Source organism: Vulpes vulpes, chromosome 8, assembly GCF_048418805.1.
Source record: "Vulpes vulpes isolate BD-2025 chromosome 8, VulVul3, whole genome shotgun sequence".
NCBI lineage: Eukaryota > Metazoa > Chordata > Mammalia > Carnivora > Canidae > Vulpes > Vulpes vulpes.
The window spans coordinates 76,618,695-76,645,714 of NC_132787.1; the positions used below are offsets into that span (position 1 = coordinate 76,618,695).

At 44.8% G+C, this 27,020-nt stretch overlaps 1 protein-coding gene across 1 annotated transcript in view; it reads right to left on the reverse strand.

Moving 5' to 3' along the window:
- LOC112916850 (two pore channel protein 2-like) overlaps positions 1 to 26,613 on the reverse strand; it is a 41,629-nt gene extending 15,016 nt beyond the window's left edge. Inside the window, exons 1-9 of the mRNA XM_072767162.1 lie at positions 26,410 to 26,613; positions 17,727 to 17,815; positions 16,562 to 16,676; positions 14,196 to 14,324; positions 10,396 to 10,512; positions 10,181 to 10,299; positions 9,876 to 9,977; positions 8,003 to 8,129; positions 5,991 to 6,192 (exon numbers count right to left, since the gene is read on the reverse strand). Of these exons, the coding sequence (XP_072623263.1) occupies positions 5,991 to 6,192; positions 8,003 to 8,129; positions 9,876 to 9,977; positions 10,181 to 10,299; positions 10,396 to 10,512; positions 14,196 to 14,324; positions 16,562 to 16,676; positions 17,727 to 17,815; positions 26,410 to 26,484 (1,075 nt within the window). The 5' untranslated portion in view covers positions 26,485 to 26,613. The remainder of the gene's footprint in view (positions 1 to 5,990; positions 6,193 to 8,002; positions 8,130 to 9,875; positions 9,978 to 10,180; positions 10,300 to 10,395; positions 10,513 to 14,195; positions 14,325 to 16,561; positions 16,677 to 17,726; positions 17,816 to 26,409) is intronic.
- Between the last annotated feature and the right edge of the window lie 407 nt (positions 26,614 to 27,020).

A 27,020-nucleotide genomic window follows, 5' to 3' on the forward strand; every position in this document is an offset into this window, starting at 1 on the left:
GGATGTGTTTCAATAAAACTTTATTTACAAAACAGGTGGGGGGCCATATTTAGCTTATCGACCATAATCTGCCAACTATTGCTGTAGATACATTACTTCTGCCATATTCTCTTTAATTCTATTCAGCCCTTTTCTTCCCATATTGCTAAGTTTGTGTTTTTCAGTTTAAATACTGGATTAAGTTTTAACACTTTGGGTACTGGGGATCCCTGGGTGGCTCAGTGGTTTGGCGCCTGCCTTTGGTCCAGGGCGCGATCCCGGAGTCCCGGGATCAAGTCCCACGTCGGGCTCCTGGCATGGAGCCCGCTTCTCCCTCTGCCTGTGTCTCTGCCTCTCTCTCCTCTCTCTATGACTATTATGAATAAATAATTAAAAAAAATTAAAAAACCACTTTGGGTACTAATAGAATTCCAGTGTTTAGCCCTGAAAACCACAAATGCTTATAACTGCTGATCAAATGGAAAAGATAAAATATTCACAGAAGTATTGCTATCCTCTGCTCGTACAGAGTGGAGACTACCATGAAGCATGTAATTCTGTTCAACTTTCTGTTATTAACACTGTCTCTGAAAGTGTTAGTTGAACAAAGGCGTCTTTTGGACATCTAGACTTAGACATTACTGCCATATCCTATCAAATATACCCTATGGTTCCTAAAAGCTGACAAATCTTTTTTTTTTCTTTTTTTTTTTTAAAGCTGACAAATCTTATTGGCTGTCTCATGTAAAGATGTGGTTGCATTGGTAACAATATTTCAATCAACCATGCTATTTGGCAAAAAGTAAAATACTGGGGAGTCTACTGAGCCATAAGCTCACTGGTGCCTTCTTCTCGTCATATCTCTGAAAGTTCTCAGAATGAAGGGCCGATGACCCAGACTCCTTGCTGACTCCCAATCATGAGCCACCAAATAGAGATCCAGGTCCCAGGGCTGTGTCCCGGGAGTGCCTGCCTACCTCCTTCACCTGCTCAGAAGGTCATGAGCTACTTCTGCTGAATGTCTGTAGAGCCACTAGAGAGTAAGAGAATTACATTCAGGTGTAGCTTAGTTTTGTCAGTGTGGTGTCATCTGAAGCCTGGACAAGAAGGTCACATTTACATGAATAGGTAAATCTGCAGCAGATCAATTACAACTACTACAGTTCTGTCCTCCTGAAGCAAATGCTCAAGTCTGAGATTTATAAATTTATTTATTTAAAGATTTTATTTACTTATTCATGAGAGACACAGAGAGAGAGGCAGAGACATAGGCAGAGGGAGAAGCAGGCTCCCTACTGGGAGCCCGATGTGGGACTCCATCCCAGGACCCCTGGGAACATGACCTGAACCAAAGGCAGAAGCTCAACCACTGAGCATCCAGGCACCCTCAAGTCTGAGATTTAGATAATGTAAATACCAAAGATTAGTTATGTGGAAGGGTGGGGGCAGGTAAACCTTAGATAGAACAAAGTTCTAGAGGAGGACAACGATCTTGGCCAGAACCAGGAAAACAGGTGTTATGTGCTGACAGGTGTCCCCTCAAAATTAATATTTTGAAGTATTAACTGCAAGGACCTCCGAGTGTGACTGTGTTTGGAAAGGGGCTTCTAAAGAGGTAGTTAAAATGAGGTCACTGGATGGGCCCTTATCCAATATGACTGGTGTCCTCACAAGAGGAGGCAATTAGGACACAGACACACACAGAGGGAAGACCATGTGAAGATGCAGGGGGGGCAATCATTTACAAGCCAAAGGAGAGAGGCCTACTCTGCTGACACCTTGATCTTGGACTTCTAGCATCCAGAACCATGAGAAAATAAATTTCTGTTGTTTAAGCCACCCAGTGTGTGGTACTTTGTCATGGCTACCCTGGAAAACCAACACAACCAGGAAATTTCTCAACTCATTGTTAATTTGATTATGTTAAAGCAAACACTTCTTTCCTAAAGTTCTGAATGGAGACTTAAAGACTCTCACAAAATTAAGAAATCAATAAAGAATTCTTTATACTTTAAATGTGCTATCCACCCCTTATAAAAAATCATAAACCAAACTGACAAACAAAACACCCACTAGAGTGAAGAAAAGGGGAATTTCAAGTTCAATGATCACCTTTTTTGCTTCTTTTAACAAAATCCTTGACAAACTCTTAGCTTGCAAAAACATATTAAAAATTCTAAAGAAATAAAGTATAATATGAACAGGTTTTTAAATGATTTTCTCCTTGACACACATGTCTTCCAGATAAAACCCTGAATTAACAAATTGGTTTATAAAGTCTGACCTCAAGTATAAAATATATACAACAAACTATTAATTTAAACAGTATTCCTATAATTTCTTAAGAAAATCAGATAGAAACCAGGAAATTCTAGCTTTATTTAATGTTCTTAATGTCTCTAGTTAAAAAAATTATTTATAAAGATGTATAAATTAACAATAGTCCAACAATCAATTGCTGCAGAAAGGCCACTGGGAGAGAAAAATAATGTTCATTAATTTTATTGGTAAAAAGACACATTTTAAAGATCTGGTTTAAAAAGTTGAAATCTAAAGACTTGTGATGAAGATTAAAATGTTACAAACTTAATTCATTAAACAAATTAAAATAATTTAAAATTTTAAACCAAATTGATTTAATGCTCCCTGTAAAGAAAAACTAGTACATTGTTCTATGATTTAGGGTTTAAAATGTGGCTTCATGTCTTTTTCCTGATTTTTCCAATGTAAATACAAACTATAAATATGGTATTTTAGTTCATATATAATTTTTTTTCTCCAAAGAGGTTAAAATGGCTGGAACTACTCACACCCTTCACCTTTGTAGGTCAATCGGTGTCATGATCTCAACTAACATTTAAGCATCAATAAACCTAAACATCGGCTAGAACCACGTGGCATGATTTAAACTGTTGTGGTTTAAAAAGTTAGATCTTCATCAATCATCTTGTGTAAATCTTACACAATATTATAAATCACAAGGTCCTGTAGAGTTGTCCACTTCAACCGTGTGGTAACAGCAAGCAGAGTTTTCTTCTCTGACAAATCCTTAGTGTCAGCAATATGGTTTTTAAAGCGTATTTCCTAAAATTACTAATTGAGTTGGGGGCATTGCATGAATGAATGTTGAGATAAATAGTCAACAACCTGGATTTACCTAAGACTTTCAAAGAAGTTAAAATGTCATGTCCCTATGTATAAATAGATTTGTTCTTCAGGGCACTCAAATTAACATATTATGCAACAATTGTCTCACATTATGCTATAAAAACTAAAGTTTTCAAGCTTTAATCACACTGGCATTTAAGCATATTCATTGGTATGACTATCTGTGTATGTGTCTATGATAACGTATATTTTAGTTAATAGATGAAATTCAGAACAGGTTCATCATGCTCTTCATGTGAGGCACAGAAGGCTGGTCCTTGCCATCTCTGTCTTCTGCTCAGGGATCTGGATTTGCAGCCCTTGCCCACGGAGATTCTCTTATTTCTCACAAGTCTGCAACACTTATACTGACTTTCATTATCTCTTGGATGACTGTGGACCACTGTAAAGACACGAAGCTTCTCACTTTTGGAGGAGATATAATGTCAGCTGGTCCACACATTTCCCTTGCTATGATTGTTCTTGGCCAGCATGAAAACATTCTATAGCACAGCGGGTTTGAGCCATGCCTCATTGTCAGGTTCCTCTGCTCCCTTTTGTCACTGACCAGCCTCCTTCGGTAACACTTACGGATCTCACCCTGTACAAGATCACAACCCACATTCAGAAAAGAACCTCTACAGACGGGCAGGTGGTGGTGGTGGTGTCTGGTATCCAGATCGTCATTGGCACTCTCCAGGAAGTTGTGGGGTAGCATTAAAAAGCTCCTCCTTCCTCTTGCTCATGTAATTCATGGAGTGATACATCCAAACAAGTAGGGGTGTCAGGAGAACTTGGATGTGTTTGGTATGCTCCATATTTATCCTATACAACCGAACAGTTTGTTTAAGAGCTACCCTACTTACAGCCCAGAACATGGAAGAAGCTGACAAGACAAAAAAGCTGTTCATCCTCCCACTTGAGAGATGACTATCAAAAGTTAGATGGACCCCATCAACCAAAAAACATTCGTATGAGTATTTCCTGGGGACTATGTATATCTTTTCTAGATGAGCCGGAGATACCCAAGTATATGGGCCTTCTCATGCATGACAAAGACTCCTAAAAGTTCCCATCTCTAGGTTTAGAACATCTGACCTTTTGCTACTAATCTAGGAATTAACTTTACAGAAGGAACTGCAAAGAAAGCTCATAAAGCCCTAAAGATTCACCAACACCTTCAGAGTCCCAATTGTCTAGAAGCAACAGAGGTACTAAAAAATCACCAAAGGGGAATTCTCAAAAACAGAGGGGCTGAAGTTTGGGAACACCGGACTAGAGTGACCAGCCACAGTACCCTGGTTCTTGAAGTGGGACATCCAAGGAGACTCAAGTGCCACCCTCTCCTCTAAGTACTAGAGCAGTGGTCTTCAAATAGTGGTCCCTGGTTCTGTTCTTGTGTTCCCCACCCTTTGTGGGATAAGTGCTGAATATAAAAACTTGTCAAACAATTGCCAGGATCATGTTCACTGATTCTAATAATGAAAAGATGGGACTTGGGTTTTACACTTTTTAATTTCATTTTTCTGAGTATTTAATTTTTGCTGTATTTTACCAAAGGGACAGTCTATATGACAGGTGAGAAATTAAGAAGCTTCACTACACACAACTCAGGAAGCACCACGTTCAGGGGTTGCCCAGGGCACCAGCTGCCCTTCCCCACCACCGGCAGAACCCTAACCTTGACATGCTCAATGGCATAGGCAACCACCACCAGTCCTTAACAGGGGTCACCAGCCTGGCTCCCGACCAGACACTCAGAGCCATTATGTTGAGCAGGGTGGACACGGTTCAGGGCTCAACGGAAGGTGCTTGTCAAATCCTGCTAATTCAAGAGGGCAAAGGTGGTCTTCTATCCCAGATCCCAAATTCACACTGGAAGATGTGAGCACCACCCACTGACCAGTGCCTTACTGTACATTTCTCTTTGTTCTTTTTTTTTTTTTTTTTTTACATAGGTTCCAGAGACCAGCTGTCATCTCTTTCTCCCACGTGCATGGAGTCCTCATTAGGCCTATGGCTCTGCAGGACTAGTTTGAGAGTCCTTGTCTCAGGTAAATTTACATCCTGTAGAACCTACCACTCCCCTGGGGTCTGTTCCCATCTAGATTCTTCTGGAAACGGATGAAGCAAGGTCATGCTACAATTTGGGATGTATTTTAGTCACTTCACATCTTTCCATATTGACATATCATCTTTACAGTCATTCTTAATGTCACCAAGATTTCCCATTATGTGACTATCAGAATCTGGGGCGGTTTAACACAAAGCACAGGTCTGAGAATCAGAGAGCCTCGACCACTTTGCAGCTGCGTGGCCTTGAGCAAATCACTTAACCTCTTTCAGTCTCAGTTTCCATACTGATAAATGAGGATGACAAAAATCCCACCTCAGTGATCACATATACACCATGTGCTGAAAACACTCATGGCAATGGCTCACACATGCTAAACATGCCACAGATATGAAGTGCCATTCATAATAGCTACCCACCACTAACACCTGAATTTCAGGTTACTTTCAACTTTTTGCTTTCAAATATTGAATGCGATATAGATGTTCATTTCCACAGCTCTCTTCTATTTTAGATGATTTCCTTAAGGCAGGATCAGCAGTGGAACGACTGTGACAAGGTAAGAGCTTTGGGATGGTTCCTTACACATTGACAACTCGTATGGGGACAGCCCTGTCGGAACACGGCGTGAAGACCCAAGTTCCACTGAATTGCTGCCAGCAGGGAGCACCAGCATACATTTTTATTTGCAAACTTAAAAAATAATATACTGTTGTTTTATGAATCACCCTCAGGAGTCACCCATTTTTGAACATACAGCAGAGGAATGTCAGAGGCCAAGGCTTCTTACCCACGTGCCCCTTCTGTCCCTCGTCGGAGATCCTCAAAAGGAGCTCCAGGTGGGGACTGCTGATGTGTGGCATCACGATCTTGGCCAGCCGCTTCCACTGGGCCTCTGTCACCACAAACTCTGTGCCCACCTTGACTTTCAGAATGTTGAAAGCCTCTATCATTTTGCGACGTTTCAGGTATGCCAGTTTGAGAATCTCATTCTTTAAAAAACAGAATTGTGGGTTTTTTAAAAAATAGGATTGTGGGTTTTTGAAAGAGAAAGATCCAAGAAAGCCTTGTTTCTTTCCCCTAAATGTTTCAGGGTATTTGACAAGCCAAAGAGAAGGCACCAATGGGTCTATGAAGCAAGGTATACAATCCCTCCCCGGCTGCAGGTATGCATAGCTAACCCATCTGCATAAACAAAACTCATCTTACCAAGTTGAAATGAGGGAGTCTGTGAAGGATAATCTGTGTGGTGAGAAACAGAGCAGCAGGAGGCAGACTGATCCCAACTCCACTCTGCCCAGGAGGAAGGGAGATTCCAGAAAGGAAGGAAATCGGGTGTGCTGCTGAGACACAGGGAGAACCCAGAAAGGGAGAAGATAGAGCTGCCATTAAGTCAGTCAAGAAAGACAAGAGGGGGAGGAGAAAAGTGGGGGAAGTGAAACCAGGCTAGAAGTGGTCCGGAAGGAAGAGGTCCAGGGCAGGAAGAACAGCTGGCCTGCCTAGAGCTGCCATCTGGCCGGAGCTTCGGGAATCTTCCCGAAGAGAGAATAGGCTGGGTGGCCCTCCTCAGGTTATGTCAGCCACCTGATGCCCACTCCTACTGCTCACTGTAAGGCTGTTACCCAATAACATCTTCACTTAATTGATTATGTGGCTAGACTGTGACTTTTTAAAGGGTGTGGGCTGTGTCTTAATCGTCTTTGACTTCTCAGAGCTTTGAATGGTGCTGGGCACCTAAAGCACATTTAAGACATTTGCTGATGGATCCCTGTTGCAGAGGATTACCCAAAGAAACGTTTCCTTGGGGTTGGGGGTGGGGGTGGGGGCTAGAGCAACACTTCTGTCCAGCAGCGGCAAAGAGGAGAGGCACACAGCCTCTGTGACAGCCTCTTTCCACCCAGAGGGAGGAAGTCGGGATAGGAAGGTCCCTGGAGGCCTGGTGTCTGAGGCAGGGGTAGCCCAAGGCCCCACAGTGCATAGACTCATCAGGGCCCAGACAGGTCAGACATCTTCAAAGGCCAATTGGGCCAAATCTCAGGCTCAGCCCTACCATCTGTTTCTCCTTAGCCGCAAACTATTGAAGTTCTCCCTGACTTTCTTCTTGTTCTCTGGTGGCAGCAGCCCTATGCAATGAAAAACTCAGGACAGAATGAAAAGGATCATGAGCCAAAAGGCAAAGTCTTCCCTTAAGGAAAATCATTTTTTGACGAAAAGCCTATCTGTGCAGCTAGTCTTGCAATATGAAAAAACAACCAAGGAGAGAGGTGTGCAGGGGTGACATGGCTGAGGTATCCTGGTGGATTCTGGGCTGGAAATAAAACATACTCCACTCCGAGTACTCAGAAGCTTCTGCCCACCCAACACCTCCAGGAATTCTCCAGACATAAATCAAACAGGCAGGTACCAGGGCAGGAACTGTTGGCTTTAAGAAGTTTCTGCTTCTGCTGGAGAGGGGAAAAGGAGTTGGGAGCTTGCAGAATATCCCAACCCCCATTCTTAGGAAAAACATTTCAAGGAGCCATGAGCAACTTCATGCCTTAAGAGCAAGGAGTAAAGCAAGAGCCCTGTCACTGCCCACAATGTCCAGACTCACTGTTAGACCCATGACTAGACTGGTAAAGAGCTGACCCACCTAGCAGAATAGAGCAAGACACCGAATAAGTCTTCAGATTGGCCAAAGCAAAATGAAAAAGGACACTTTCAAATATTGACCACATGCATTTGCCAGCCTCCCCGCCTGTGGACCCAGCCCAGATGCCCAGTCCCCCGACCCCCACCCGCCCTTTCACTCATATATGGTACCTTTAAGTGCTTCCTGTAATTGTTGTAGACCACAGCCAGAAAGACGGACATGAAGATGTAGGTATTGATGATGATGTAGGTGATGAAGTACAGAGAGTACCACCGACTGAAGTTATAGGCAGGCATCCTAGAAGGAAAGAATGATATTGCATGGTTTTTCACAGCTTAGGTCCCCAGCACATAAAAGGCTGGCCTCAGGTGCCATCCTGGACGGACAATCCACATGCACAAGGCATAGCAAAACCTTCTCTCACTCTCACTGCCCTGTATATGCTGCATCATTATCCGCTATCCAATGGGGCCACAGACCCATCACCAGCCCTAACGCTAACTAGCTGACTCAGAACTTGCCTTCTGAATTTCTTAGTGCCTTATAGAGTTGGCATCTAGGACTCTGGAGATTCCCTGATCCCATTCCCTCCCTTCACAATGAGAAAACTGAAGCCTAGAAAGGACACAGACTTGCCCAGAACTCTCAAAGCAGTGTGGCTTGGGCTTCTACTCAAGGCTCTTCAGGGACACCAGGGTGCTCTGCTGGGGGGCCCAATAATTTTCTAGCCACTCTAGGACAGTGAGAAGGAAAGGGGCACCATAATAATAGCACCAGGATGAGAGGCATAAATCAGGATGTGTGCTTACTCCACCTTTAATGGAAATCATATTTTAAATGGGGGGGGGGGGGGCACTGCTGGCAGGGTTTGAGGGAAAGATCCAAGAGAAAACCCTTGGCCAGAACTGTACCTTGCCTGTGTTTTGTCTGAACCAGGCTCAAGAGTGAGCAACAACCCAGAACAACGTGATGATCCCACATAGAACTAGATGACAAGGATACCTGGGTGGCTCAGTGGTTGAGTGTCTGCCTTTGGTTCAGGACGTGATTCCAGGATCCTGGGATCAAGTCCTGCATCGGGCTCCCCGCAAGGAAACTAATTTTCCCTCTGCCTATGTCTCTGCCTCTCTCTCTATGTCTTTCATGAATAAATAAAATCTTAAAAAAAAAAAAAAAAGAACTAGATGACAGAAAACCTGCACCTGTCCCAAAGAGCAGTACAGCATGATTTGGGACTGACATTTGCGGTTAGAGTTCCGTAGTGCTGTTTAATAATTTCACTTCCACAAACAGGGCTAATCCATAATACAAAGGACATTAGGGAAAGAAAAAGAAAAAAAACAACCCCACATAATGTTTTCCTCCTAAGTAAAGTCCGCCTGTGTGGAGAAATTGGCATTTTGGGGAGGAAGGCAACAACTGTGAATCTTTACATTTCTTTCTCGCTTCCTTTAACCAGAGAAGCACACCAATGCTTAGGAGGTCAAGCCATGACTCTTTCATACAGATGTCTTACTACTTAAATTTAAGACTAAAAAAGGCGCAGCGGTTTGGCGCCTGCCTTTGGCCCAGGGCGCGATCCTGGAGACCCGGGATCGAATCCCACGTCAGGCTCCCGGTGCATGGAGCCTGCTTCTCCCTCTGCCTGTGTCTCTGCCTCTCTCTCTATCTCTCTGTGACTATCATAAATAAATAAAAATTAAAAAAAAAAAAGGAAAAATACATTAAAAAAAAAAAAAAGACTAAAAAAGGCCCGGAATAGAAAGTGGGCTCAAATATTTGAGTCTCAAGAAATGTTTTCTGTTGCTTTCAGGTTTTTTTTTTTAATCCCCTAAATTCAGTTTTAAATAAAGAGGGTAGGTAGGCTATCATTAGTGTAAACATTTCACATTCCTTGAAAATTTTTATAATGAATATGAATACATAGAAAAATCACTATTTCGCCTTTCTCAGGCCTGCTGGTGTTAGCAGACAGCCGTCTTTAACTAAGTGAAGTCTGTCCTGGTAGCAAATGTCCATGAACGTGAGCTGGGATGGACGTACATGACATCGGGGCTATTCGCAGTAGTGACCAGCACGTAGAGTTCAAACGCTATCTCCAGGATATCTGTGAAGTAGGGCAAGCCTTCCACTGTTTTAAGACTCCTAAGGAGGAACCAAAAACACAGAGTGAGGAACTCACACACACACATAAATAAAGTTGTGGTTTCTGATGCATTTTTCCCCTTTCAAGAGCACTCCTGGAGGGTCTGAATGAGGAAGACTCCTGTGACAAACTCTGCCACCATCAGGCTGAACCCACACAGGAGAGAATTCACAGGCAGAAACTTCCAAAGCAGTGTGCTCACCTAACCCCAAAAAGCTTCAAGGCCATAAGGGAGAAGATTAGCACGCTGAACATAAACAAGAGGAAGACGTAGAGGATATCGGGCAGAGTGTTCCGGATGCTTCTGAAAGTTCTTCGGATCTGTGGAGATGAAATTTAATTTCAGGTACAAGAAATCAGCTAATTTTCTGCAGAAACAAAAACAAACCCTTGCATATCCTTAAGGTATATCCTTACCTGACGGCTTTCAGGGAAGTTAATTAGGAAGACTGGCCTTAGGGCCCTGGACCACCGGATGCTGTGGATACTAACGGCTTCCAGGGAACCATAGATAATCAAATCGATTAAGGTCAGCTGTAAGAGACACAGGACAAAACCGTCAGTGTCACACTGCTAGAGGACACACACAGGAAGTGACAGTGTGGATGCGCGTTTGCTGACCCAGAAGGAAGGTCACTAATGCAAGTTTCATAAAGAGTATAATTCTAATTTTGTAATAGAAGATTAATAATTGCTGTCATTTGTGTATTTATTATGTGCCATGGAGTATAAAAAGCACCTCCCATAATTATTCTCTGTTATCCTTACCACACCTCTGAGGTGGGCACTATCCCTGGATAGAGACCCCTGAGGCGCAGAGAGGGTGAGCATGTGGCCCTGGCCACATAGCTAGGAAGGGGCAGAACTGACAGTGGAACCCATGGAGTCTGACATCAGAGCCCATGCAGTTATCTGCACTGTTACATGCTTCCACACTACATCCTAATTAACTAACTTTTCTTCAATTTGACATATGAAAGAGAGGTTGTGTTGCCTAGCAACAGAGGTAGGAAAATCCAGAACACAGAAAACCCTTACTGATCCTTATTGCCTGGGTTTGTGATCACCTGAGAACAGGGCAAAAGAAGAACCTAGTGTGTTCTAGGAAAATGTAAGTAAAAAATAATAATCTACCACCATCAAAGTGTTTGTTGAGCAAGGCACAGAGGCCCCAGTAAGATCCAACACAGGGTGAGAGACAGGACGCAGACATAGGAGGAGGCTAGCTGTGCTGGGCACCGACCAGAGGGAACCCAGTGTGCCTGTCCCAGGGGAGCGGGGACAGGCTCCTGCTCCCTTGGGACAGGCAATCACCAAACATTATGGTGTTAGAGAAGGCTACATGGGTAGGCACTCCTTGATGCAATCTTAAAGCAAAGATAGTTTGAAAAGTATAAAACTCAAATAAGTCAAGAGCTACAGCAATAAGACATAGTAAAGGGACTCTCAGGGAGGAACAGTCCTGGTGTGTCTGGGAAGCAGAGGGCCCTGTGGGGTGCGGTCAGATGAAGCAGGAAGTGATGAGGATTAGTGGCAGGTGGCTTTGAGGGCCAGGCTAAAAGGGTAAGTCTTATTCCCAGGACCAGGAGAATCCTGGAAGTCTTTCAAATGAAGGCATCAAAGGCAAAGGAGTGAGATGCCAGGGAACAGATGATGGACAAACCCAGACAGGGCAAGAGTGCATTCTCATTCGATTGACTCCATCCGTGCATTTACAGAGTGTGTCTTAGTGTAGGGTGTCCTTCTAGTTCTGGAGAGAGAGCAAAGAGCTTAGTGAGCAGTGCTTGCCCTCACGAGCACTCATTCCAGTAAGAAAGAACAGTCCCAATGATAAATATGCTCTGCAGCAGGTGGTAGTCTGTGCTCTGGAGAACACCCGGGTGTGGCAAAGGGCTGAGGGTGCACTCAGCAGCCTGAAGCAGCCCCACTGTGCACGGAGGGTGTGGGAAGGGGTGGGTGGAAGACACGAGAGGACGAGAGAGCCTGGGCTGTGACAAGGACTTTGGCTTTTCTACAATGTGAGATGGAAGGCATTGGAAGATTCAAAGCAGGGAAGCACCGTGATCTGACTTAAATTTTTAGAGTGCCTATGTGCCCACAGTATCTTAAGCATTGGGCTATGTGCCCATTGTATCTTAAGCATTTTAAGAGATACAGAGTTACATCAGACCCTGGCCTAGGAGGGGGCCAAGCAGCAGATGAGGTTGTGAAAGAAAACCCTCTTTTGGGAGGAGATTAGCAGGAGCATCTGCCTCTATCTTATATATTCAGGATTTTTTGGATTGCTCTTTCTTCCAAAAATAACCTCCTTCTCCCACTTCCCCTCTCCATCTTCTGCCATTCTGCATCGGGCAGCATGGATGGCATTGTAGACCAAACCCAAGCCTGTGGTCACAGGTACCCCTCCCAGACTGAGCGTGCCACAAATATTTTAATAAATATTTCTAAAAATAAGAAAAGCACAGATAGATAGTCTATATATTCTGAGGGCTCAGCAGATGCATGAAGGGAGATCAAAACAAATGTTCAGAGCAAGGTGAGAAGAGACCGTGGGTATTTCAGGCACAAGAGCCACCGCAGCCTGAGGAGGGGTGAATGGTACGTGCGTAGGGTGGCAGGCGACTCAGGCTGGCTAGAGTGAAGAGGCCTCTGTGAACAAATTTGCAGGATTGGAGGCACTGAATTGTCTGTTGGAGCTCACAGACATTTTTGAGTGTGAGAGGGAAATGATCGAAGATGTGCTTCTGGAGAATTAATCCAGCTGCGGTATCTCAAATGGATTATCAGCCAGGGAACTGAGGTTGAGGTGACCGTGGCAGTTCCCAAAAGGGGTGGCCAGGGCCTGGACCACATTGTGGGAACAGAATGGCATGCAACAAAGAGACAATGTGTGGCCACATCAGAGACTACTGCAATAGTCCAAGCAGGGAGGATGGACACGGGGCAAGAGGCGTTGCGAGAGTCTCTGGGGAGGCCAGATGCAAGAAAGAAAAGGGAATCTTGACTAAGAGGACTAGGAACTGGGTGTCAGGACCTAAGGCACAAACAGCTAGGGGAGCGCTGGAGTCAACGACAGTGGGTCTCATCCCACTAGGTTTGTGTTGACATGCAGATGTAGAAACTGCTAGCAAGCAGTTGGCCACAGACAAAAGAAACTCGGAGGCGAAATGGGTAACAGCTACAGCATGGGGACCCCTACCTATCAGTGTTTGTGGAAGCTCTGAGAACAGATGGCTTAGAGGCCTGCAGGCTGAGCCAGGGGTTAATTGGAAAGAACCATGGTTCAGGCAGGCTGGCTGCTTTGCCATATGCTAACTCTCAAGTACCTTTATCTAATCACCGAAGGGGCCTCCCTGGGGATTACGTACAGCCCCTCTGGGCATAACTGCCTAACGTATATCCTCCCAGATTGCCCTGTGAATGTTGTACACCTTCTCTCCTTTTTCTTCTTAACCAAGATGAGATTCAGCTCTATTGTAACTTGTTCTTTTGACCTAATGAATGATAAGCACCTCCCCTTGGGAACAGACACAGGATGTTACTTCAGCACTATTTTAAAGGGCTGAGTGGATGTGTCACCTTTTCTTTAACATGTATCTGTCAGGAAATGGAGTTGTTTCCAATTTTTCGGTATTATGAACAGTTCAGCCATGACCACTCTTGTGGCTATATCTTTGATCACATCCTCCTTTCCTAAAGATAAATTCCCAGGAATGGAATACACATTGAAGGCTTCTGAAAGGAACTGCAGAAGAGCCTTCCAGAAAGATAGCTTATTCGTCCCTTCAGTAGAGTGTAAGAGGTTCTTTTTTCTCGCAGTTTTGCTCACACCACTTCATAGACAAACACATGGTGTTTTAATTGCTGTCTTAATATATTTTTCTTAAGTAATGAAATTATACATCTTTTTCATATTTACCATTATTTACTTTTTCTTCTACAAGATGCCTTCCTCTATTTTCAGCATTATTGGAGTTTCTTTTTTTTCCCCCCTTCAATTTGGAAGTGCTCTTGCTACCTTCAATTACAGCATTCACACTGTCATATTTTGCCTTATTTGCTTCACAGTTGGGGTTCACTTGTACTTGTGCTAGTGGTGTTTGCTGTGCCAAAGTCTGTCACTGTTGCTTTAACCAAGTCAAATCTACTCCACCTCTTCTCTTCATAGTTTCTGCCTTTGATCACAAACTCTTCAGGGCACTATAATGATCACTCACCACTATGGTTACCATGATGCAGATGTTTTTCGTATCCTTCCAGAAAACCATCTGGGGAGTGACTTTTGCAAAATGTACAAGTCTCCCAAAGAACGCAGTCAGACAGAGCACTTCTGCTATTGAGGTAGCCTGCATGCAGAAAACGGAGAAGAAACACAGCCCCCAGCCATGGGGAGTTTCAGCTTTAGCTCTCTTGTAACTGCCCCAGACCCCAGCCACCTTGATGCCACCCTCTGAGAATCAGCCGTGTCCCTTAATCCCACTGATGGTTGCAGCCAAATTCTTTGCTGGTTGGGATGGTTTCTTCCTCTTAAAAGGAAACCTGCCTTTGAGCCATGAATCCCATGACCCAACAGGCAGGGCTTCCTGGGAGGGGCTTAATCAGTAGGCAAGGGACTCAGAAAGCATTTCCCCAGAAAAAGGAGGCCAGGGACGATAGAAACAGCCATGTTCTGTGCTCTCCAATCCCCATGCTCATATTTAGAGTAGGCATCTAGACATTCAACTTTTCTAATACTAGAGTACTCCCCAAAGATGGGATTTGAAATATGGGTCATTCTTAGCCATCTCTGCCACTGCTGCCCTCTGCCTGTGTGTGGTTGGTTAGAGCAAACAACAGAGGCCATTGAGCCCCAGTGTCAAGTCCTCACTGTCTCCTCCATAGGTTACGGGACACCAGCTCCAAAATCCCTACAGCCAGCCAGATGGGCAGCCTGTAACCGCAGCACATGCTGTCTTGTGATTGCCTTGAGGCAGTAAGTCCTCCCTAGCCAGGGCACTTATCTCCATCACGGGGAGAGGAGGGTGGCACAGCAGGAAGAGATAGGGAAAGGGCAATCTGGCAGAGACTGGGAAGACAGAAAGGTCTGGGGTGAGGGCTGGAGGAATGGATTCCCTAAGGGACAGGAAGAAAGGGGCAGACTCTGGGCCACTACAGCTCCACTTTGTCCAACTCTGTGTTTGATAGTCACTGGGCTACAAGTTTTCTATTCAGAGATTCCATCAATTGTGGCATCTTAATCATACGGAAGTGGGTTACACCATCACTTTGGTGGCCCTGCATGAACCATGCTTCCAGTTTTCAGCCCTCTGGGTGATGGTCCTCCCGTGGTGACTCAGGACTCCAGTATCTGAGAGGCTTTAGCCAACAAGAACATCAGTAAGTGTGATGCAGACCCAGTTAGTCCTTCCCTAGCAAGGCCCGCTCTGGACTCAATGAGCCTTCCCTGGGGTTGTCTTCTCAGCCCCTTGCCTCTCTTGCCGAGGCCTCACCCTTCTGTTTGTTAGTGGTTACGCACAGCTTTGGGCTGCCTGAGCTCAGAGTGCTTGTAGACCACGATGCTCCTTCTTGGATTCCCCCCATCCAAGAGAAGCCTAAGCCACATGCAGCAGCTGTGCAAAAGAGAGCAGGTCACTCTGGGCCACCACTCTACCCAGGCAAACTCCCAGCTGATGGCCAGCAGCACCTGTCAGCTGCCTGCAATCAACAGAGCTTCCAGTTATCCACCACCCCAGCTAATAACACACGAACAGAAAATCTGCCCACTTAGGCCCAGTTACCCACAGAATCATGGGAGGCAATAAAAGCCTACTCTTTAGGGCTAGATGTCAATGAACTTTATCTGTTAAAGGACCAGACAGTAAATATTCTGTCAGAAGGACTTTACAAGTCCTTCTGTCTATGTTATAACTACTCTCAGAGGCAGGACAGCACCAAGTCGGGAATTAACATGAGTAGATCATCAATTTATCACTTAGACTGATTTAGAATAGTTGGTTAATTTGATGTATTACTCAAAATCATATGTGATCAGCTACTAACCACCAATAAATACTCTAGTGATTTAGGACTATGGAAAAAGCTGGAAATGTGACAAGCACAAGAAGTTGCATATTCCACCATATCATGACATTATCTACTTGCCACTTAATAGATATGTTTTGAAAATATAATTTGTCTGGGGCCCCTGGGTAGTTCAGTGGGTTAAGTGTTTGCCTTCAGCTCAGGTCATGATCCCAGAGTCCTGGGATCGAGCCCCATGCTGGGCTCCCTGCTCAGCGGGGAGTCTGCTTCTCCTTCTCCGTCTGCCTGCTGCTCCACCTCCCCCTTTTTAAAAAACTTAAATAAAAATTTTTAAAAATAGAAAATATCATGTGTCTATCCAATTTAACTTCTACTCCTTTGAAAATGCCCTATGACTGAAGCATCAGCTCAATGGGTAGGGAGAATTATTCCAATCCCCAGCAATAAAAATAAAACCATGTTCATATTTATTGGAATCGGGGCGGGAAGGGGGGATGAAGAGGAATGGGACCCAGCTCAGCAATGGCAAAGTCTGGGTAGCCATTTTGGTCTTAATGCTTACCAAGAAAGGCAGTGGAAACAGCGCAGGTTCTTCAAACAGGGCAAGAGAAAGGTCTACACAAATAAAGAAGTAGATGGCTACTTGCATTGTCCAGTGGTTATAAAAATAGTAAAGTCTGAAGACGAAAAGAATAAAGATGTTTATAATCAAGGAGCAGGAATTGAACAGCATTCAAACTTCCCACGAAGACTTGGTAGATAAAATACAAACTATGGCTCTGGCCACATTTCCTTTAAATTCTAGGGAGCAAGGGACAGTGCTGCATTGAGCACATTACAAAACACTAACAGAAAAAAATCAACATATTATCATCTCTCATAGCACAGTCTCTTAACAGTTTCAAGCTAGGATTAGTACCTTCCTTATGGTGATTGTGACAATAATAAGAGAATACTTTTAGAGGACTTTGAACAGTGACCAGTACAGAGCAAACCCTCAGTTAAAGTGACCTATCATTATGCGGCATGGTAGCCTAACCAGTTTTAAAATGTGCATCATCCCATCTCAACATGATAGACTCAGAGAGATCTCGAAGTCACACAGTTCTCTTCCTGGGGGTGGGGGACAGTCCCCCCAAACTGCTCGAAGCTTCCAGGAATGAAGCGTTCATTGCTTTTGGAGGCACTGGAGCTGAGCCCTGATGATAAGAAATGTTTTCTTTTATTTTGAGCCAAATCTTTGCTCTTAGTTCAACCTTTAGGGGTGAGAGAGAAAAGGTGCAATTCTTATGAAAAGAACAAATGTATGGATTATGTCCCAAGGGAACAGAAAAAAAAAAAAAGAATAAAGCTTTTCATTTAGATGGCTCGAAGAGGACAAACCATGTCTAAGAGGAAAAGATGATATGTGTTTTACTTTGGATGTCCTATCTCCTGTTCTGGATGTTCTCATTTACTCATTTATCTGTATTTCATGTATTTATTGAATGCTTTTCTGTGTGTGAGGTACCATGCTCTTATAACTTAAAAAAACAAACATTAAATTTTAGGATTCTATCCAAATCTATGTGCCATACCCTAGAGACCTCTCAAAATGTTTGTGTAGACAACCTCTTCTGTCTTCTGTTTAGGTTTCACTTCAAGAAGTAAAGGACAGTTTGCTTTGGGTTTCACTTCAAGTAGTAAAGGACAGTTTGCTCTATGTGACAGTTTAACACTTTAATTACCTGATGGCCCGAGGAGATGTTTCAAATGGAACATTTCTGTTGTACTGGGCATCAGAAACATAGGCAGCTGCTAAGAGAAGGTCCTCGTCCTCCGTGGGAGAAAGTAAGGAGAGAATATTAGTCAGAATAGGAAAGGACACTTCTCTTTTTCATACGTAAGTACAAAAAGAAACTCGACCCCCATCTCCCTCCCATCCCACTCTTGCCAGAGGTAATCAAGCACTGGAACCCTGCAGTGAGGCTGGACACAGGCATGCTTACCGTTCTTGAATTCAAACATAGGCTCTCAGAGAAGGAAGAAATGAAAACAAGAAAGCACCAAATAGTATACATGTGCTTAAATGGTATATTCATACAAACATATATAGAGCTACACACACCCATATATAGAAACACAAAGTTATATTTAGAGTACTTGATGGGTGATTAGAGTTTTTTTGTTTTTGTTTTTTTTTTATTCATAGAGACACACACACAGAGAGAGGCAGAGACACAGAAAGAGGGAGAAGCAGGCTTCATGCAGGGAGCCCGACGTGGGACTCCATCCCGGGTCTCCAGGATCACACCCCGGGCTGCAGGCGGCACTAAACCACTGAGCCACCAGGGCTGCCTGATTAGACTGTTTTTCAAGGGTAATTTTGACACATGCATTATTGCCTTGCTTGATGAGTTTTGAAGCTAACTTCTTCTTAAGGTATGACCCCACTCTATACATACACATAATTTAAAAATAATAAAATTGTCTTTGTATGATACAATATAGTCTGGACATTTTTTTTTCATGACAGTACATATACACCTACCCCATTCTTTTTTAACAAATGCTTGTTCCTTTGTAGCAGTGGCTCCTTCTTTTTTTCTATTTTGAACACAATTACATTGAATATTTAAAAATACATATTACACACATGCATATCTTTATGCCATATGAATGTTTTTGTGGGATTGAGTTGAACTTATGAATGAAAGGTATTTGCATTTTTTATTTTGATAGATACTACCAAATTGTTCCCCCCAAAGTTACAGCTTTGATATAACTCTAAATGGTACATGAGCATCATGTTTTCTTGCTTCTCACCAACATTCATAGAGTTGAAAATGATTTATAATCAATCAGCCAAAGGAGCATCTTGAGATCTGACTTTACATCTCCTCATGACCAGTACAGTTGAGCCCCATTTGTGATGACTCACACTTCTGATTCTGTATAAATAAGATTTAAAAAACCACACACACACACGCAGACTAGCTATTTAGACCATCCTATGTACTTCAGGAGAGAAACAATCTGATTATCTATTCAATTACCGGAGTTACCTCCTCAAAACATAGACCATCTTCCTGTCTGAGTTGGAATCGAAATCCATCGCTGCTCAAGCAAGTCAATTTTGCAAACACATCTAGTATGCAGACAGGTCAAAGGATTCGAAACTTTATACAAATATATAAAAATACATATTTGTAGGGGCACCTGGGTGGCTCAGTGGTTGAGCATCGACCTTTGGCTCAGGTCATGATCCCGGGGGATCAAGTTCCACATCGGGTTCCCCACAGAGAGCCTGCTTCTCCATCTGTCTATGTCTAAGCCTCTTTCTCTCTGTGTCTCCCATAAATAAATAAATAAAATCATTTTTAAAATTTAAAATAAAAAATACATACTTGTAGACACAGTAGAACTGCATTTCCTAAATTTATTTCATATTGCAACACTTTAAAAAAAGTAAATTATATTGCATTAAAAATCACAAACATCAGTTAATTACTAAGATATGTCTTTTAACAGATCTTTCACTAAAGATATATGTTTACATGGCAAATAAGCACATGAAAAGATGCTCAATATCATTAGTCATTAGGGAAATACATATTTAAACCACAATGAGATACCACTTCATATTGAGTACAATGACTAAAACTAAAGACTGACCACACCAAGTGTTGCCAAGGTTGTGAAGCAACTAGAACTCTTACACGTTGTTGGTAGGATTGGACAATGGTGCATTTACTTTGGAAAACAGTTTGGTGGCTTCTTGGCCATTCCAGTTCCCAAGTATTTACCAAAGAGAGAGAAAGAAAGCATAGGTCTATACGAAGACTTTACATCCAATCCAAAAATGTGGCTTATGTTAGAACATCATTCCAAAATCGTAAACAAATGTTCATAGCAGCTTAGTAGTCAAAAACCAGAAGCAAATGTCCACAAAGAGGTGTATGGATAAACAAATGTGGTGTATGTGTACTATGAAAGCTTACTCAGCAATAAAAGGGAATGAATTACTGATAAACACAACCAAATGGATGAATCTCAAAATAATTTTGCTGAGTGAAAGAAGCTAACTCCTGTCCCCCACCAAAAATACCTACTATATATGAGTAAATAAAACCCTAGTATATGCAAACTAATCTATAGTGGCAGAAACCAGATAAGTTGCCTGGGGACAGGGAGAAGGGGATGGGAAAAGGGATGGGCTGGAAACAGCCATGAGGAAATTTGTAGGTGTGACAGATATGTCCATTACCTTGAGTGTGGTATTAATATCACAAGTTTATTCATATACCAAGACTCATCAAACTGCACACTTTAAATAAGTGTAGTTTATATCAATTATAGTTCAATAAAACTGTTAAAAATTGGCCAAAAAAGAAAAATAAACATTTTGATTAAAAATAGATGTGGAGCAACAATCTCAAAGATGAATTAACTGTTATAAGAACGAACCCATCACCTCTTGAGTTTTATGCCATCTCAGAGCTGGTATAACAATCCTTAAAGGCAGATTATTAAAAACTAAGAAGCACTAGGGCACCTGGGTGACTCATTTGTTTAAGCATCTGACTCTTGAGTTTGGCTCAGGTCACGGTCTCAGGATCATGGGATGGAGCCCCTCATTGGGCTCCACACTCAGTGCAGAGTCTGCTTGAGATTCCCCCTCTCCCTCTGCCCCTCCTCCTCGATTGTGCTATAAATAAATAAATAAATAAATAAATAAATAAATAAAATCTTTAAAAACTAAGAGGCACCATATAAATGTGTTAAACACTTGTCACACATTTTTCTTTTACATATTTAAAAAATATTTCAGTAGGCAATCTATTAATACCAAGTATTTTTCCATTGAATATCCCAAACACTGAGGAACTCTAGAGTTCGCCAGGATATACTTAGAAATCTGTTTTAGGTAGAAAATGGCTAGTATCAACAAGAGCTTTTTTTTTTTTAATGAACGCACACTAATTTTTTAAAATGCTCACCAGCAATTCCTCGGCGAGCCATACCCTGGGGGTTAGGACATCACCTCAGACATCACCAGGCTCCCCATACTGAATGATATAAGCACCATGGCACCTCTTCCAACTCCCTCCTCGCCATCTGAACTCATGCCTGTTACGTTCAAATATGCTGATATTTTCAACCACAGCAATACCTTTGCAATGTTTCCAAGCTTTCCCATTCTTAGCTATTGCATTTTTGACACCTCTTTTAAAATCTCATCTGCTCTGTCTTCTGCTTCTACTTTCTTCCCTCTCTCCATCCTATTTGTTTGCAACTTCTAAGGTGCCTGCCCCTCTTTGCATGGGAAGAAGTTCTCTCAACAAGCAAACTTACTGTAATGAGCTTTCTCACTAGTACTAAGGCCATTTGGATCTTCCCATAAAACAAATCATTTTCATCCAACTCAAGAATGTGGCTTGTGTTAGACATGCTGTTTCAAAACTGCATACTTCAAGTTTCCATGCGAACTGTGTCTTACCATGAAAACAAGCAAAGACTGAAAAGCAGTATTCCCCCAGATGTAGCTTATAGATGGCTTTGCACCTCGAAATAGTTGCCGTGGCCCTGAGGAGGCACCAATGCCTGCCTGAGTAGCAGTTCTGAACTCCCACAGCACATACCACCACCTCCAAAGCTTTGTTCCAAAAGATCCCGTTGCCCAGACCAACTGCATCAGAACCTCAAGAAGTGAGACCCAGGATGAATCAGTGAAGTTCCCAACATGCAGGTAAGATGCAAAATCACTGGTCTCACTGCTTCTTGTATGCTTTGTTTTTTGTTTTTTATTTTTTTAAAGATTTTATTTATTTATTCATGAGACACACACACACACACACACACACACACACACACAGAGGCAGAGACATAGGCAGAGGAGGAAGCAGGCCCCATGCAGGGAGCCTGATGTGGGACTCGATCCCAGGTCTCCAGGATCACGTCCTGGGCTGAAGGCAGCGCTAAACCGCTGAGCCACCCGGGCTGCCTTGTTTTTTGTTTTTTAAATATTTTATTTATTTATTCATCAGAGAGAGAGAGAGAAAGAAAGAGAGGCAGAGACACAGGCAGAGAGAGAAGCAGGCTCCATGCAGGGAGCCCAACATGGGACTCGATCCCGGATTTCCAGGATCACGCTAAACCGCTGAGCCACCCGGGCTGCCCAGCTTCTTGTATGCTTTGTATTCTCATGGCACTAGGGCAATAACTGACTTCTCTGGATTTTCCTTCTCTCCTCTTCTAGCTGTGACATTTTCTTTCCTCTCCCCAAGATTGGAAAATGTATTTAAGATTTTTGGGTTTTTCTCCTCCAACCTGCTCAATCCTGGGAAACTTCATTCTGAGGAAAGGTGAATAACTTAGAATTCCTTAAGCACAGCAGGGGAGGGAATGATCATTTCCAGAAGCCTTAGTAGTGAGCTAGGAAGTTCCTCCCCAAAGCCCCCAGTGTAGGAACAAACAATGGGAAGCTCCAGACACCTTTAAGTCAGACAAGAACCTTGACAAAGTTGTGGCTAGAATGGCTTTGAAAAAAAGCCAGTGTGTTTTGTTTCAATATATAAGAAAATTAACCTAACTAACCATAAGCTAAGGTAAAAAGAAGTTACCATAAATGTTAAGGAATATTCTCTCCCATCTCAGTTTTTCCCTCTAACAGTATATCTTCAGTCCGTGTCATCCTGCCTCCCTTCCTTCCCCCCACTGGTTATGGGCACACTGATGCCTGGAATGGAGCTGATCCCTGCTTTCCCACGCAACCTCCATTCAAAAGCTTCTAGTGACTTCTCTTTGCCAGGAGTGCCTGAAGAATCAAATGTAAAACTCCTGGCTTGGCATTGAGGGACTCCACGATCTCCCCTCTCTCCAACTTTGTCTCCCTTATTTCCCTCCGTAGCCTCTTCTCCAGCCAAAACTAGTGCATGCATTGTCCACTGTCCCACTGCCAACCCCACTTCCATGCCTGATCTCTTGCTCACCTAAAACCTGGAGTACCCTTTCTAGAACTTTCCTTCATTGGGGGCCCACATCAAATCTCACTTCCTCCGTGAAGACTGGCAATACCAGCAGCTTCCAAATCCAAAAGGAAAGACTGCCAAAAGAAGCTGGAGTTATAAAGTATACTGTGGGCATTTCACATAAAAAAAAAAAAAAAAAAAAAAAAAACAGCTAGCTGCTGAGGGTAAGCTGGGGCATAGCAGCCATGGTGAGACAGTGAGAGAACAGGTGGCAGTTAGCTGTTAGTATGAACACCTCATGTCCCTCTGTGCAGAGAGACCAACAACCTGCAGGCCAAGGGCAGCCTAAAGATGTGTTTTGTTTGGCCCTGAGAGTGCTTTATGGATGCTGGCTACTAATACAAATTTTTTAAAAAACTGGAGCTTACACAAAAATGTGAAACTTCTGGTTTCTCTTTGAAAGGTCATAACATCTGGCAATGCTGAGTTCTGTTTCAATACGCTTTTGCTACCCACCCTGATATTCAGGTCACCTGAATAAACACTCATTATTTTTTCAAATTCTGTGAGTCAGCCAAGCAGTCCTTCTGGTCTAGGCCAACGTAACTGATCTGTGTGGTCATCTGGAGGAGATGGCCTAGGACAGCCGCACTCACATGTCTTGGCCATGTGTACCATGCAACGGGCTAGCCAGGGCTCTTCCAGATGCTGGTGGTCAAAGGGTTCCAAGAAGCATCAGGAGAGTAAGCACCAATGCTCGAGTATTTTTCATGTCTCTGCTTGTGTCACATTGGCTAACATCCCACTGACCAAAGTAAGTCTCATGGTCGGGGTCTCAAGGGCTAGAGAAATTGACTCCATCTCCTGATGTAAGGAATTGCAAAGGCTCATTGCAAATGAGGTTGTAGCCAGCATGGGAAGAGTCTGTGGCCATTTTTGCAATCTCTGATAGCCCCTGTAGCTATAACCACCTGGAGGTGGATAACCAAGATCTTCTTCAGGCAAAAGACATGCCCTCTATGTCACCACAAGCCCCACTTTCCTCTCCAGCTGAGTCATTCTCACCTAGGCCACTGGTTTTATGCCCCTCCCTGGCCCCTGTGGGCACTTCAGCTTATGACCACCTGATTTTTAAAATTTATTTATTAATTAAAGACAGAGAGAGGCAGAGACATAGGCAGAGGGAGAAGCAGGCTGCCCGCCAGGAGCCCAAATCAGGACTCCATCCCAGAACCTTGGAATCACGACCTGAGCCAAAGGCAGATAGATGCTCAGCCACTGAGGTGTCCCTGACTACCTGATTTAACTAATACTCTCCCAAGCCTTCCTGGTTACTCCATTTTCCTCTTGCAAAAAAACTTCTCTGCAAATCACTATAAGGGAACACTAGGAGACCAAGAGCCTGAAGACAGGTAATCTAAGACTTGAATGAAAAGTTTTAAGAATAAGAACATTCAAAGAGAAGCACAGAAATATCAAGAGGTAATCACATATAGATCACAAAGTAACAGCATACAGGACATGGGCTCTCAGCCTCTGCTGCACTTTCAATACTTGGTAGCTTTAAAGTTACTGTTACCCAGGCCACACTCAGACCAATTAAATCAGAATCTCTGGGGTAGGGCCCAAACCCAGATACATTTCTCAAAACTCTCCAGGGAATTCTAAAGAACAGTAAGGCTGAGAATCACTAGCATTGGATTATTTCAATTTCAAAGCTGAAAATGTTGGTCAAAGGAGTGGATTGCCATCTTAGAATCTTCCCAAAGAAACACCAGGCAGAAAAAGGTTCTAAAAAACTGCTTGAAAGGAGAGGGTGGATATGCATTTCAGATGACTAGGTAGTTTTTTATTAAGTGACCCAAACAAACCATGTCATGGTAGCCACCAAGTGTCTCAGGTCAGAGCCTTGCTTGGCTCAATGACTCAATCATCACAGTTATCTCAGAAAATGGGGGATTCTGCTAGAATTACCAGTTGGTACCAGGCTCCTCACTTTTTATGCCTGTCCCCCTGGGAGCAGTCTTTGAAAGATGTTGAGACATAAGTATGTGATTCCTGCATGCGCGCATTAAGCCAAAAGCCTCACCCAGGGCTTAATCAAGACTCTGGGCTATTTTCAACCCTTCTTGCATTTTTTGAGGTCTCAAGTTATTATTAGTTTCTTACATTCTTCTCTTATTTAGACAAAGAAACATTACACAGAAGGAGGACAGTGACAATCTCAATCTAAAAAGATGTTCTTGTCACGGAGCACTCTGGTGATCACAGGTCTGTGGCTGTGCAGTACGAAGAGAGCACAGCCTGGGTTGGGTCAGAGCTGGAGACCAAGAATCCTTCCCCTCCTCTCTCTCCATGACCTGCTTTCCTCTCCCCTAAGGAGACATAGTAGAATTCGCCTGTTGGAAGTGGCCAGGCCTCTTTGAGAGACCAGCAGGCCAAAGAGGGAGGCCAATGCACCGGGCAGGGCTTTTCAACCCTACACAAGGAGCCAGCAGGCTACAGGGAGCCCTCCAAGAAGAGGCAGGAGCGATACCAGAAAGGCCAGGGCTGAAGAAGCCAGCTCAAGAAGGAGAGGAAGAGGGGAGTAAGGCACCCTTCACCTCCCACACGCTTGCACAACCCGAAGGAAATGAGGCACACATGAACGTTCCCAGCCGCCTGAAGCCTGGCTGTCATTACACTGTGTGCCAGGCGCTGTGCCCTGGGCCTGACAGGTCCTCAGACTCCTCTAAGGGGATGTGACTTATCATCTCCACCTTACAGCAGGGCACACCAGAGGCTCCACCAGGTAATGGGCCCCCTCATCCTGTAATTCACAGTTAGGATTTTTCTGGATCAGAGCTGGGGCTCCAACGACTGGAGTTCTGGCTCCCTCTGCACTCTTGAGTTTTCTTATTCAGCGAGAGGAAACAGCCCAGGAATGGTTTGCTGGGAAGCTCCACGTCTTCCAAAGTGCAGGGCTGAGCCCAGCGGCCTCGGCCTCGTCCCGCGGGGATCAGAAGAGCCGGGGCTGCATCAGCAACTCCCAGCCCCACATCCTGCAGCCTCCTCCCGGGCGTTTCCTGCAAGGGGACCCTCGGACGTTTCTCTGCCGCCATGGAGCACAGTGCGGCGAGCACGGGCCACCCGCGCCCGGGAAGCGCAGGGGCGCGCGCTGTCTTGGCACGGGAGCCCCGACGCGGGCTCGGGCGCGGGTTCAGCTCGGCCCCCGGCCGGGGAGGCGGCGCGGACCCGGAGCCGCCCTACGGACTCGGCGCGCGGATGCCGGGAGCTCCCGCCGCCTGCGCGCTTCCCAGCGGAGCGGCCCGCGCCAGGGCTCCCGCGGCCCGGAGGACGGACTCGGCGGGCGCGGGCGCTCTCGTCCCTGCGCCCCGCGCCCCGCGCCCCGCGCCCCCGCAGCCCGCGCGGCCCTAGCGCGGGGTCCCGGGGCCGGAGCCCGGCGGCCGCGCCCGCTTACCTGGCGGGCGGGCGGCTCCTGGGGGCGCTGCGGGCGCAGGCGGCGCACCCCCGCGGCTCGGCCGGCCCCGGGCATCTGGGCGGCGGCGCGGGGGGCCGGGATGCGCGGGCGTCGGGGCCGCGGCGGACTCTGTCCTGGGCGGGAGGCCCGCGCGGGGCGCTGCGCTCGGCCCTTCCCGTGACCCCGGCGGGGCCGGCGGCGGGGCCCGAGGGTGGAGGACGGGCGGCGGCGGGCGCGGAGCTCCGGAGCCGGGGCGGGGGCGGGGGGCGGGGGGCGGAGCCGGCGGGGGCGGGGGCGGGCCGCCGACGGGTTGGGAGGCCACCCTGGCTTAGAGCCCCGGCCGCGGAAGCACCAATAAAATAGTCGATTTAGAATTAAATGGGTTAATACATACACATTCAGTGGCTGGCCGTGGCGAGGCCCCGGTGAATTTCCCTCCGCGTCCTAGTGGAGCCTCCTAAGGCAGACACCTTTGGAGAAGGGGCGCAGACCCTCCTCCCTTCCCCCAGTGTCCCCATTTCCAGCTTGGCCTGGAACTCAGGTTTGCCAGAACTGATGAACTTTCCAGAGAAAGCAAAAATGTAGATTTTTCCTGAGACCGTTTCTGATTT